This window comes from Solanum pennellii, chromosome 6 (assembly GCF_001406875.1).
Source record: "Solanum pennellii chromosome 6, SPENNV200".
In the NCBI taxonomy this organism is placed as follows: domain Eukaryota; kingdom Viridiplantae; phylum Streptophyta; class Magnoliopsida; order Solanales; family Solanaceae; genus Solanum; species Solanum pennellii.
This window is the reverse complement of record NC_028642.1, coordinates 41,426,577-41,440,820: the sequence shown is the minus strand read 5'-3', so window position 1 is coordinate 41,440,820 and position 14,244 is coordinate 41,426,577. Positions and strand designations below refer to the sequence as shown.

The 14,244-nt window shown below is 36.7% G+C and overlaps 1 protein-coding gene across 1 annotated transcript; it reads left to right on the top strand.

The window, feature by feature from the left end:
* The first annotated feature begins 231 nt into the window (after positions 1–231).
* Positions 232–13,841, top strand: LOC107021905. Its single transcript, XM_015222619.2, has 11 exons — positions 232–390; positions 3,390–3,651; positions 3,765–3,946; positions 4,041–5,057; positions 5,143–5,220; positions 10,754–11,075; positions 11,157–11,356; positions 11,544–11,620; positions 12,758–12,859; positions 13,194–13,380; positions 13,471–13,841. Exons 2-11 carry the CDS (start codon positions 3,480–3,482, stop codon positions 13,558–13,560), a joined length of 2,427 nt encoding a protein of 808 aa, XP_015078105.1. The 5' UTR covers positions 232–390; positions 3,390–3,479; the 3' UTR covers positions 13,561–13,841.
* Positions 13,842–14,244: the final 403 nt, after the last annotated feature.

Sequence of the window (14,244 nt, the reverse complement as noted above, 5' to 3'; positions counted from 1 at the left end):
ATCTTGTAGAAAATAGCAAACTTCATTAAAGAAAATTGACAAATGCGGAAAAAATTCAATTCTCCGTAGTAAGCTTTGAACAAATCTAGTTACTGCCCCCAGAAAATTGTAAGAGAAATTAATAAAGATGAAACGTAAAGAAAGCAAAGTACCAAATATAAATTTATATAATTTGTTTTAATTAAAATTCACTTCTGGACTCTTGTCTCATCTTGACTCTTGCTTTTCTTTTTTGAAAATTGTAGAACATTAATAAATAGTATACATTATACTAATTTGTAAAAGCTTAGGTGATTTTTCTTTATATATAGTCACTTCACAGTTCACGCTCTTCTCACCGTTGTGCGGAAGGTTTCTCGTCTCTTCTATTCTCACTTGAAACGTGCAAAGGTGGTATTTTTCTTCAGTTTGATGCTTAATGATCACCGATTCTGCCTTTTATTGAACAAAATTATGTGGATGTTTCCACAAATATTGATGCTTAAGACGTGATCGCCTTCGAAAAATCTGCTGTTTTTTACTATATATATATATGATATGATATGAAGGGCTAATGCATTTTCACTTTTCAGTAATGTAGTAGTGTTCGTTGAAGTGAAGAGTGTTTTTTAACTCTCTGTTTCTTTTCATTTTGTGTTGGAGTATCTTTACACTGTTATTTTCTAGGTTTCACTTCAGTTCGTAGAAGCGAATCATATTAGAATGTGACCTATTTTTGGGTGACGCGACTAAATTACCTTCAGGATGCATCCATGGCTGATAGATTGTGATTTGATTTCCGATTTGCTTTCAATTTTGGCTTTGAAATGGTTACGAATTGGTATTTTTTGTTTCTGTTTGTACTACGACTGGTTGTGGTCTGGTACGAAGAGTTGTTTCTGCTGCAACATACATTTTCGTATTTGTGATTGCAAGGTATGATGCAAATATAAATATTTAGGTAGTTCGCTTGGTTTTGCCTGGGTTGTTTCTATTTTGTTTGATACAGTTGTATTTACTTGATTTCAGAACTTCTGCTATCATGGCTTTATGTTTTTCTTAGGTTTCAGTACTTGTTTATGTATAGAATTTCACTAACAATGCTGTGCTGCTGTATCAATGTACAGAGCTGGACATTAATGCTGTATCTTTAGCTACATTTTGTTTCCATAGGTGTCTTGTGAAGTTGATATGGGTTGTTTGAGGTTAGAAATTTTGGTCTTAGAAAGAAGCTTGTTTTTTTTTTTTAAAAAAAAATCTTCTGAAACTATTTTAAATTTGTCAAGCAAAGGAGTAAATCACTAGACTCTAGAGGAGTTGCACATGGTGTTTCATTTACGACTGAAGTAGATTGCTTGTTATATCATTAAATTCAAAGTCATCATCACTGCTCAAATGAAGTTGCCTTCTGTACATGTTTAGAAAATCAAGACTGGCAAAGAGACTTATTTTGAGAATACAACCTGCTATAATTGCAAAATATTAAGGATTCCTGGAAAGCTTAAAAACTCTTAGGAAATATAACTCCATATGCTTATCTGGACTACTTATAGTTGTAGAATATAGAATCTGGCCTACTACTATATCTTTTGTTACCTTTTTATTACTGAGTTAAGTTGGTGCCTGTAGCACATTGTCCGTTGTTCAATTTTATTTAAAGCCTCAAGATTTCTAAGAAGTTCTCCATTGGTTGTTGTTTTTGATGCTGTGACCTGTAAGCTCCTATCTTGATGAAAGTTGTACCTAGTTAGAGTCCTTCCTCTATGGTATTTCACTACTTGTTGTATTGCCCTCTGCATTAATGATTAATAACCAACTTGCTGTGGTTTGTGTAAGCAATACTCCCTTCTTTAAAGTCTAGAAACTCCCTGTTGTTTAACCGCATGGATATTCTTTCAAGACCAGCAAAATCAGCATAGTCTTGAACTGTAATTTAATCTTTTGCAATGGTTAACTCACGGCCTTTGGTTGCGTTGTCAAGAGTGTACCTAAAATAGCTTTGAATAAACATGAAAGTGATAAATCATGCTTTACGTACATATCATGATATGTCAAACACTGCTACATTTTGTTCAACTCCATGTTTGGGATATTAAGATAGAAATCTATATTTTAAGCATCAGTCATTCTTGAATTCATCCTTTTAATGGAGGCTTCTTCCTTGGCTTGCTTGTGAGCTTCCATGGTTTATCATTGGTACCATGCTCAGACTTCAATCACACCCTCTGTACTTTAATCCAATCAATCATTGATTAAGGCTAATCTTTTTTGTTTGGGCCGGTAGCTAAAAGAAACTCTTCATTTTCTCTTGAACAAGGGAAGGGCAACATAGCATTAGCTTCAATAGAACAAGCTCAACCTTGAAAAGAAAATGGTAGGCCGATGTTGAGCGCTTCAACTTGGCCAACGAGGAAGAGAAAACGGTCTTGGGTTTAGTCTAAAAATCCATTCACATCAATAGGGGGCAAGGAACCAATAAGGCGCAAGTACTTATACAGATGGGTTCCAAATTCTCTAGCAATAATTCTGTGATCAATAATTGAAATAGTTCAGCTGAGGGTTTTATCATCCTATTATATCTTTTCCTTGGTAGCAACCATGAGTTGTACTTGCATATTCTCCCATTCTCCCCCTATTAGCTCTACGTGCAAAATGTTTCTGTCAATTACTTTGTCCTTTCTTTGTTTGTTCGTATGACACACTTATGATTACTTCTTCCTCTCAATTTGTGATCTCAAGATAGGACATTTCCAACTTATGCCTAGATTGAGAATTCTTTTTCACTATTTGGACATCTTTGTTTACTCATTTTGGTCATTAAAACACCCAGAAGTACTATTATTAAACCTCGACCTTAGTTATTATTGATGTTACTTGTTTTTCTCTTCTACTTCAAAGCATAGTTAACATTTATGAAGCTGTCCTTACACAAAAGGTTCCTAACTGCTATCACAACAAGTTGATGCAATCACCTTATCACACACACAAAAAACACTTTGATGCAGTCATAGTTCAATTCCACAGTTGGTGAACTTGTAATTCTTCCAGATGGCTTTAACAGGAAGGCCACCTTTTGTGCTCATAAGGAATATGTATTTGTTGTTTCATCCCTAAATGTTCTGCATGTCATGGTTTAACATTGTTAATGCTCATAAAAACTACTTGAACCTGGTATTCCATCCTCCCCGATAGCAAGGAAATGCTTTAACATACTTATCTTCGCTGATACATGTGGATTTGACACTGCCATCAATCTTAATTAATTCTGCTCATCAATATTTTTTAATTAATTCTTGAAAAGACAAGAGTTAGTGGTAGCGGCAGAAACGAATCTCGTGTATGATCATAGTCTTTTTCTGGTGGTTGTTGAGTACTGACTGTTACTGATCATAGACATTCATAGTGTGCAGGTTCGACGAGAATTGTGATTACCAACTCTTACAATCAAGACTTCCAACATCATTGGTCCACGACTGGCAGGCCATTTATCCCACAAAATAATGGGGGCTGGGAGAAAGACGACAACAGTGGGGCTAAAGGAGAAAAGCAAATACACGTCGACAGTTAATGGTAGTACATCAGCTAGGAATCTGAGAAAGGCTGACCTTGGATCAGTAATTTTTGGATGCAAGCATTTGACATATAAGGAGTGCATGTTCAAACAGTTATTTGGTTAGTCTTCAATTTCAGATCAGACTTTTGTTTTAGTGCTATTTTATCGGGTGAAGATTGCACAACAGTTAGATAACGCGGACCTCTATTTTTCTCTTGATCTTGTTGAATAGGTTTACCAGCTTCTCATTTCTCATATGTGAAGAATATCAACATTGGCTTAACTCTATTCCTATTCAACTATAGTGATCGAACGCTCCATGGGATCTTTGAGGCTGCTAGCCCTGGGCAGCTGAATATCAATCCGTATGCATGGACGTCTGATGGAACAGAGAGTACACCATATGCAGCACAGGTACAAGAATTGATCATACATGTTTTGGTGTATGGGATTGTTACTGTTAGCAATTCCAAGTTACTCACCCTAATGTGGTCTCTTTCTTGTAAAGGTAAGGATCCGAGTGTGGAAGTTGTACCATCCCTTGACTGAAGATCAGTTTATCTCAATCATTGGTGACAACTATTTTGCACCAAAGTTGTTTTGGTTTGAGCTGGATCGAAGCCAAACCAAAAGATTGGTTGACTTGTTTTCATCTTTGCCAGCCTTTGATGATGTCATTAGCCTGCAAATTCCATCTAAGTTGAAACATCCTTTCAAAAGTTCACCAACGACTGTGCCAATAGATGCAGTTGGTAAAACAGAAGACTGGAAGCACTTAGATCATGGTGGTTGGGCAGATACTCCAAGATTGGTGAATACTGATACCACCGGGAACCTAAATTATGAGAAGTCACATGCCTCTGTGCTAAGAAGCACTAGTGCATCCACATCAGTAATCGAACCCATGTCTAATTCACAGAAGTTGTGGAGTTCATTGTTCAAATCATCAGCTTCTGATATGGATAAGATGGATCCAACTTCTAACTTGGACAAGACAGATCCAGTGCTGAATTCATCTTCAAGTCCTAGTTCACCATTCCCAGATAAAGGTAGAATGGATTGGGATTCATGCCTTCCATCTTCTGTTGACAAAGATGGACATATGTATCAGGCTTGGGGCTTAGTGGAACATGAAGAACGTGTTGAATCAATATCAGGCTCTGCCAGTTGTTCGATGCAGAATCAATCAATCTCCTCCAGTCAGCAGAGCAAGTTGTTTGAATGGCAATACACGGGACAGGAGAGTGAACATTCTGAACTCGCTGTTTCTGAGTTGAATCTTCAGAAGCTAAATGAACTGAATATTGAATGGGCGTCATCCTGCGGAGGAAGTCAGCATGCAGAGTCTTCTATGGACAATGATAATGTGGAAGTGCCGGATGATGGACCAACAAGTTTAATGGGCTTAAAGGAGGAAGGTCAAAGAGATATTTCTCAAACATCTTTTGCTAATAACATTAGTTCTGAAGTGCTGGGGATGCTCAAACAAGTGAACCCTTCTGATCCTTTAGCCTTTGTAGCCAAGGTGAATTAAATTGCCCCTTTTCCCAGTCTGGTTACTTTCCTCCCTTTTGCTACTACTAATAGATCATGGTAAGTTATCTTTGAAGTTAATAGGAGAAGTGGAGGGATTGAAGAGATCTAAGTTGGAACAAGACCGGAAAATGATGATTCTGGAGCAAGAGCTGGTATGTTCTATTCTGTCCGATCTATTTTTTTTTATATTGGTGGTTCATTTTATGCTCAACTGGCTTGTCTAGAGTCCTTTTAGCACCTTTGACTTCAGCTATGAAATCTTTTGATTGGGGACCTGCTCCTTTTTCTTTAGTGATCGAATAATTCATTTGGATCGTAATTCGTAACTTAGTAGGCCTAAGATATGCAGCAGAGTTTATCTCTTTTAGTGAACTGGAAATTGTTTCCAGTGGTGATCTTTTATGCTTCTGTAGGAGAATAACAGATATTGACTAAGAAAGAAAAGAAAAGATAACAAGGTTAAGTTGCAGTTTTGTATTGAAATAATGACTGCAACACGCTAGCAGTATCTCCAATAACTAAAGCCTAAAATATAGCAACTAACTAATCAGATTCTGCCAAATACTGCAGCCTTATTTATCTGAACTTAATCCTACTTATGAGCTGTATATTGATACACCAGAAAGTGGAACTAATCTCCAGGTTTTGAGGCACCACTTTCAACACTCCTCCTTGACTCAAGAACCGTAATCCCAAGTGTTTTCTGAGAAATTCAAATCTTGCTCTATGTAGGGCCTTAGTCAAAATATCGCAGTCTGAAAATCAGTTTTACAGTGCACCAAGTCTATGTCTACATTCTTTTGCACCTCCCTCAAGAAATAAACTTGTTCTTGAAATGTTATATCTTTCCTTGTGAAACATGATCATTTGCAGTTAAAATTGCAGCTTGATTATCAACAAAGATTTCAGTTCTCTTCTTTTGCTCCATGTACAAATCTGTCAGTAGCTTCTGATCCAAAGGGCTTGATTCACAGCTGATGCAGCTGCAACGTACTCTGCTTCAGCTATAGATTGAGCCACTATATCTTGCTTCTCTGAACACCAAGAGAACATTCCAGAACCAAGATTAAAACAGTAACCTGAGGTGCTTCTCATATCATCTGAGCTATCAGCCCAATCACTATCAGAATATCCAAGAAACTGAAAGTCTGATGCTTTTTTGAACATTATGCCAAAATTGCAGTACCTTTAACATATCTAATCACACGTTTAGCTACTTGAAAATGAATTTCGCTAGCACAATGCATATATCTTGAAAGTAAACTCACAACATAAAGAATATCTGGTCTTGTTGCAGTCAAGTACATTAGGCAACCTATCAACCTATCAGGCTCCTATAAAGTCCTTCATAAACCTTTTCAGCTCCATCATCTTTGCAGAACTTCTCATTTTGATTCATAGGAGTTATTGTAGACTTGCATTCTTCCATTTTGAACTTTATCAGAATTTCTTTAGCATATCTGCTGGCATATAATATCCTCATGTCCTTTTTTGCTGAATTTCCATGCCAAGAAAGTAGAACATTTCACCAAGGTCTGTCATCTCAAAAACTTCCATCATTTCAGTGTCGGACAAATTGATCAAGTTCAAATTGCCTGTAACTAGCACCTCATCTACATACAAAGAAACAATGGTTAAATCAGAATCTTCTTTTCTAATGTAGAGTGTAGACTTGCTGAGACTTCTTGTAAAGCCTAAGTTCAGAAAATGGGCATCAATTCTGCAATACCTTGCTCTAGGAGCTTGTTTAAGCTATACAATGGCTTCTTTAGAAAGTACACTTTGTCTTCTTTGCCTTTGATAGAAAAACCTTCAGGTTGTTCTACAAAGATTTCTTATTCAAGGTAGCCATTTAGGGAAGCCGATTTCACATCAAGCTGGTGTATCTTCCATCCCCGTTGAGCTGCTAAAGCTAACAACATTCTTATCGTATCCAAACGGGCGACAGGAGCATAAGTTTCTGAAAAATCTACTTCAAACATTTGTGCGTACCCTTTTGCAACCAACCTAACCTTGTACTTGTTTATGAAACCATCAGGATTGAGCTTGGTTCTATAAACCCACTTGACTCCAATAGCCTTCTTGTGTGATGGTCTGTCAACCAGCTCCCCTTTGTTCTTTTCTATCATTTTGAGCTCCTCCTGCATTGCATATCTCCATTTTTCATCTTTAGCAGCCTCCATAAATTCTCCTGGTTCTAAAATTGCAACATTACACCTTTGTTATATATCAGAAAGTGTTCTTGTGCCTCTAATAGGTACATCATCAACATCTTCATCTAGAAATTCTAGATTTTTTTTGCTTGTCATCATCTTGCCTGCTCCAGTTGTCATTTTCCACGAACATGACATCCCTGCTAACAATGATTTTGTCATTTTGAGGTTGATAGATCCTATAAGCTTTTGAGAGACTGTTGTATCCAACAAAAATTCCAGATTCAGTTTTCTTATCCGACTTGTCTCTTTTCACCTGAGGTACATAAGAAAAACAAAACAACCAAATATTTTCAAGTTTTTAAGCAAAGGTTTGTAACCAAACCAAGCCTCAAATGGTGTCTTCTTTTGCAAGGCCTTAGTTGGCAATATGTTTAGCAGAAATACTGCAGTATTTGCAGCTTCAACCCAAAATTTTCGTCCTTTCTCATGGAACAAACACTTTGTCATCTCCATTAACGTCCTACTTTTTCTTTCCACTACTCTTTTTTGTTGGGGGAGTAAAGGGTGTTGTTAGCTGAAGCTCATTTCCTGCTTCATTACAAAACTTGTTGAATTTTTCTGAAGTACTCGGTTCCATTACCTGAATTTTGCAACCACTCTAATTTTCCACAAAAGCTTGTATTTCCAGAAGACATCAGCAACCTTAGATTTATAATTCAAAAAATAAATCCAACAATGTCTGGTACAATCGTCAATAAAGGCAATATAGTACTTACTACCCTTTAAAGATGATGATTTCTGATAAGGTCTGCCTACATCTGTGTGAATAAGTTGCAGCTTCTGCTTTGCCCTCCATGATGAATTCTGAAAAGGCAACCTTGTTTGCTTCCCATACTGACAAGCTTCACAAGCAGGCAGGTTCTTCTCAAGGCTTGGAAGACCATCTGCTAGTTGATTTTCTTTCATGAAGAGTATATCATCATCATGAAAATATACGAGTCCGGTTGTGGGTTTCCTTTGTCATAAAAACAAATGTACGAGTTGTGCCATAGTTCTGAGTTATTTTCCAACTGGATAATTGTTGCTTGCTCCTCGTCCAACAAGTTCAAGGCAAAACTTTTTCCTCTCATCTTGACTTTGAACAACTCTTTGTTATCAGCATCCTTGATGACACGCTTTTTCTTCAAACAACACTTCCAAACCATTTTCAAGTAGTTGTCCAACACTTTAGAGGTTTTGATCAAGATCAAGAACAAAAAGAACATCAACTGTAAGTTTGTAACCTGTAAGGCTTTCAATTGCTATAGTTCCTCTGCCTCTTGCATCGAGGTATTCTCCATTTCCAATTTTCATTTTGGAAATAAAAGATCTATCTAGATCATTAAAGAGTTCTTACTCGTTGGACATGTGATTTGTGCATCCACTATCAATTAACCAACTTTTAGAAGCACTTTTGCTAGCAAAACAAGTTGCTACAAACAATTGCTCTTCTTGATATTGATTTACAACAACCTTAGCTTCTTCTTGTTGCGGTTGTGACTTGCATACCCTCTCCTCATGGCCTAATTGACCACATTTGTTGCACTTGATATCTGGTCTCCACCAACACTTTTGTTGAGAGTGATTTGTGTTTTTGCAATGAGGGCAGGGAGGCTGACTTTCTCCCTGATTGTTGTAATTATTGCTTGGTCTCTGCTTCTTGTTCTTTTTCCTTCCTTTTGTTTGACTCGTTGTTCTGTGAATTAGCTTGAAAAGCATCTGTCTTCAACAGAACCTTCGTTCCTCATTAATCTCCTTTGCTGCAATGCCTGCAAAGCTTTAACACGTTCTGCTAAAGTAATGCTTGACAAATCTTTAGAATTCTCTGAAGAAGAAATTGTGGCTTCATATTTCTCAGGAAGTGTAACAGGAATCTTTTGAACAATTCTTTTTATCAGCGAAATCCTTACCAAACAAGCTTGCCTTGTTGGCCAAGTCAAGTAGTTGGTCTGCATAGTCTTTTCTAGTTTCTGATTCTTTCATTCTCTTCATTTCAAATTCTCAAATCAGTATCATCACTTGCATATTATGCACTTTTCATTACCTTGGTATTCTTTTTTGAGATACTCCCAAATTTCTGCAACAGACTTCATTTGCATAATTATGGTAAGAATTGAAGGGGATACTGCAGAGAAAAGGCAAGCCTTAGCTTTGGCTTTCATTGTCTTAATCTCCTTGTGATGTTTGATCTGATTCATTGTTGGACTATCACCGAGAGAAGTTACTTCATAATTCTCTTCTACTGCTTCTCAGAGATCCAGCGCTTCGAGATGAACCGTCATTCTAATTGCCCTAGCTTGATAATTTTCATCATTGAAGAGTGGTGGAGTTAAGAAGCTTGTTTCACAATTCATTTTCTATAATATTTTATAAGATTGTAGTTCAAAGAAAGGTTTATATGGTATCTCTTCTCTAAGAAAGAAAAGAAAAGATAACAAGGTTAAGTTGTATTTTTGTACTGAAATAATGACTGCAATATAAATACATGAATTCATAACTCAAAAAACTATAGAAAAGGAGTAAAATAAGCTAACATTATCTGCAATAACTAAAGCCTAAAATATAGCAACTGACTAATCAGATTCTGCCAAATACTACAGCCTTATTTATCTGAACTTAATCCTACTTTTAAGCTGTATATTGATACAACAGAAAGTGAAACAAATCTCAAGGTTTTGAGGCACCACTTTCAACACCTTCTTATGCAACTTTTCCTATTTCATTCCTATAACACACAAATGACTTGACATGTTCCAAATGGATAAAAAGCAAAATCTAACTCTTGAAAATTAGTAGTCCCTATGTCAAAGCGTTCTCTTAAAAACAGGCATGGAGTGTCATTTAGTATTTTTGAAGTGTTACATATAGATCTACATGTTACCTTTTGGTTTTTCGATAATAGGATAGGAAAATCATTCTAATATGAAGAGTAATGTGGTCTACATTGAGCTTTTAATGTTGCATGGCATATTTTCGATACTTCTAAGAAAATGTGTGACAATTTGATGATGATGAGGAGACATGAATATTAAGTTTGAATTGAAGGCTTGAGCTTTGTGTCTCTCCAAGGACACTTTATATAGAGAGTCAACAACAATAATTTATAGGGTGTTAAGTACATTTAACTCTTGAGCTCAACAAATACATGTCAATTATGCATTAAAATCATATACTTCGGAGAGGCAGTGTCTGTTTTGAAAAAAATTACAAGGCTTCCTTAAAAATTTCATGGTTTACTCTAGTTATGGCTATTGTATTGAAGTTACCTGATGCTTACGTATGTTAGTCGTGAACTCTGCCGAAAATCATCTATTTGTATCTTTGTGTTTGCACGTAGATCTGAGAGGTAGTTATGGAGGTCCTCTCTGTGCCACAAAACACAAGAAATTTCGAAGCTAATGCTAAACCTGTTATAGTAAATTGTGCCTTTCTATTGTTGAATTATATGAGCTTTCAGTTCATCAAGTTTATTTGCTTGTTACATGTAAAGGTTCATTACAAATTGGAACTGCGACAAATCATGAACATGCTTAATGAATTGGTACCTGGGCTATTGTATGACTCAAGGGCTCTTGAGGAAGTACATGTACCGCATGGACAACTTCCTGCGGGAATTAATGATTCCGCAGTCATTGTGGGGGGATATAATGGCTCTTTATGGATGCCATCCTTGGATTCCTACTTTCCTTCGCACGATCATGTGGAAACACTTAGCCAAATGACCTTTCCAAGATCGCATGCGGCGGCAGTGAAATTAAATGGTGAACTTTTTGTACTTGGTGGGGTGCATAATAATGTGTATTTCAATACAGGTATAATAATTGAGGTTGTTCCTTCTCCTATTTTTGTATGTTTCCAAAAGAAATGTGTTGACATTACTTGCTCATTTCTAGTTGAATCGTACAGTCCATTGAGAAATCAATGGAGTCAACAACCTTCGTTGAATGAGAAGAAGGGGTGCTTAGCCGGAGCTTCTTTGAATGACAAAATTTTTGCTTTTGGTGGTGGAAATGGTGTTCAATGTTTTTCAGAGGTAGAAATGTTTGACTTGAACCTTGGACATTGGATCTCTGCTCAGTCAATGATGGAAAAGGTATCATCGAGTTAATTACAATTTATGGTGTTGTATATGACTTATTTGAGTTGGTATCACCAAGCATGTTGCTCTATTAATGAGAAAAGTGTGCGTCTTTTTCTTAGATAAGCTGGAGGCAATATATTCTGAAGTTTGCTCAATTCAATTGATATGTATTTCTATTTTTTTTATGCATATATTGCAGCGGTTTGCTCCAGCAGCAACAGATATTAATGGTGCTATATATGTTGCTGGTGGTTATGATGGGAAGGCTTATACGAAGTAAGAATTAGTGTTGTTGCTAACTTGTCTTCCTTAAGGCTCAGTTTCCTATGATTTTCCAGTAATTCATTTTATTTAGCCGTTTGTTGCATGCTTCAAATCATTCCACTTTCGTATGTGCCATATCTTTTATGAAACATCTGTGCCCTTTTTTTTCAGTACAAGTCCTTGTATGTGTTTTATATATCCAGCTTTTAGAAACTCTGTTTCATGACAACCCTGTTATCTTATGTAGCAAGGTGTAATTGTGTAGGTCATATCCCATTTAGTTTTTCCTAGCTGGTCAATTAAGGTGGATCTTTGTTTCACTTTTTTCACGTACTTCTCCGAATCATTTCTAGACTTATGGTTCATGGTCACCTCTTTTGCCTGCCAGGCGGTGGGGACGTTGTGCTGCAGGTAGCTGTCATACCAGCATTGAGATACTATATATATGATTATTAGTACGTAATATATTTATAGATATGTGTGTCTATGTTCTTTTTAGATTGAGTAAGCTGGGTTATATCCGTAGTAAACGCTGAAATAAAATCTAGATTATCAATTTTCTATATAATATAAATAACATCATACACTTTAAAGAAACTAGGATTGCTTCTCTTAATTCCAAGAGTTCTCTGTGAATACCTAAATAGTGAAGCATTCATTGATGTTGGGGAAGTCATATACTCTGCTTGACGCACAATTTTTCCCAAATGGTATTATCAGTTCTAATTAGAAGGTAACTATATTTGAGGTTCTGCTTTCCGTGGTGTATTTTGAACCCATTTAAACTGTTATCACATATTGGGTCACTTCAAACCCAATATGGACCAGTGGACCTGGTACTCCCAACCCGGTCACGGACTGACGGGTTCCATAATTAGTGAACCTACCCGGTGTGGCCCGGCCCAGTGCCACCCTTTGACTTGACAGGGAAGATGTAACTGACAATTCTTATCTGCTTTCTTGATAATTATTAGAGGTCAGAGATGGTTTGCCTTTTGGTTCCAATCGGTATTTTATACCATGGTTTATTGGGTGTGGATGTATGATGACCATACGGCGCTTTTACCTAATAAATAATAATGACACTTCTGTCTAGATTCTGTTTAGAGTGCATTTATTTCTGACTGTGATATTTGGTTCTACACTTAGATCTGTTGAAAGATTTGACCCGAGGGAACATACATGGACTACTGTGGGATGCATGAAAATGAGGAGGGGATGCCACTCTTTGGTTGCCTACAATGAGAAGTTGTAAGTCCGCTTTTGGTAGAAGCCTCTGTTAGATATGTTAATTTTACCATTGAACTATTTTAACTGTGTTTCATGGTCCTCAAATGATTGTAATTGGGTGGACAGTCACTTTGTTGCTTAGCAAGTTTTTCTATAGCAGGTTTTAAGGTAATGGATGGTATGAGACATATTTGGGAGGGTAAGGGTGGTAGGATCGAGCTCGGTGACTATTAACTGAGTTTGTATTTTATTGCCCTATTACGAGTAGTTACCGGACCTTAGATAGTCCTGATTTCATGTTTGTACATTGTCTTTGAAGATGATTATATCCAGACGTACAAATGTATTCTCGCAGATATTCATTGGGTGGTTATGATGGAGAGAAGATGGTTTCATCTGTTGAGATACTTGATCCACGGTTTGGTTCATGGGTGATGGGAGAGCAGATGAACAGTCCCAGGGGTTACTCTGGAGCAGTTGTGATAGGAGGAAAAATATTTGTAATTGGCGGGGTAAACGATCAAGAGGAAATTCTGAATTCGGTATATTACTTTAAGCATTTATCACTTCCACCTTGGTTTAGAATATTTATCCAATCTTTGCGTTACAAGTACTGTTGCAATTCATGGCAGGTTGAATGCTATGAAGATGGCCATGGTTGGCAGATGACTAACTCGAGGACTTTAGGGAAGAGATGTTTCTTCTCTGTCGTCGTCTTGTGAGTTTGGGAAGAATATGTCAACGTTTTGGTGCTAATACATGTAATGTACTTTCATATATTATGACATAGGTAATGACTTCACTGCACATATTGCAGATCCAGATATGTAAATGATAAGTAAAATATAACTAGTGTCTAGTGATATATACACTGGTACACAACAAGTGCTAAGCTCATGTGTGACTGTCTTAAACTCCAAGCTTTTGCCGCTTCACTGAAATTCTGTTATATAATATTTAAGACTCTGTCGATCGGTTCTAGTGGAACACATTATGATCTTTTCATATCTGAGAAGATGTCCTGGTGATGGGACACTATTAATATTTTGTTACTTCTCAGTTAAATATATTTATTTGCATATGTAAAAATGAAATTCTCCACATCTATTTTTGTGGTGTTAAGATGAAAGTAAAAATAGTGTTACTAATGATTAAACCCAAGCCCTTGTTAGGGTTCAGAATGATTCTGGTAATGACCCTGTTACATACTCGACTCATATCTAGTAATAGATTTGATCATTTGGTGGTAGAACCTGCTCCTAGCTCGCCGCCAAAAGTGCATATTAATTCTTTGTTCAAAGGAAAAAGACAAGCTTTGATGACCAGTATAATTATCTGACTGATGGAGCACGATTCTTTGGTGAAACTCTTATTGATGCGGATGACTAAAGAAAAATTCTACTATC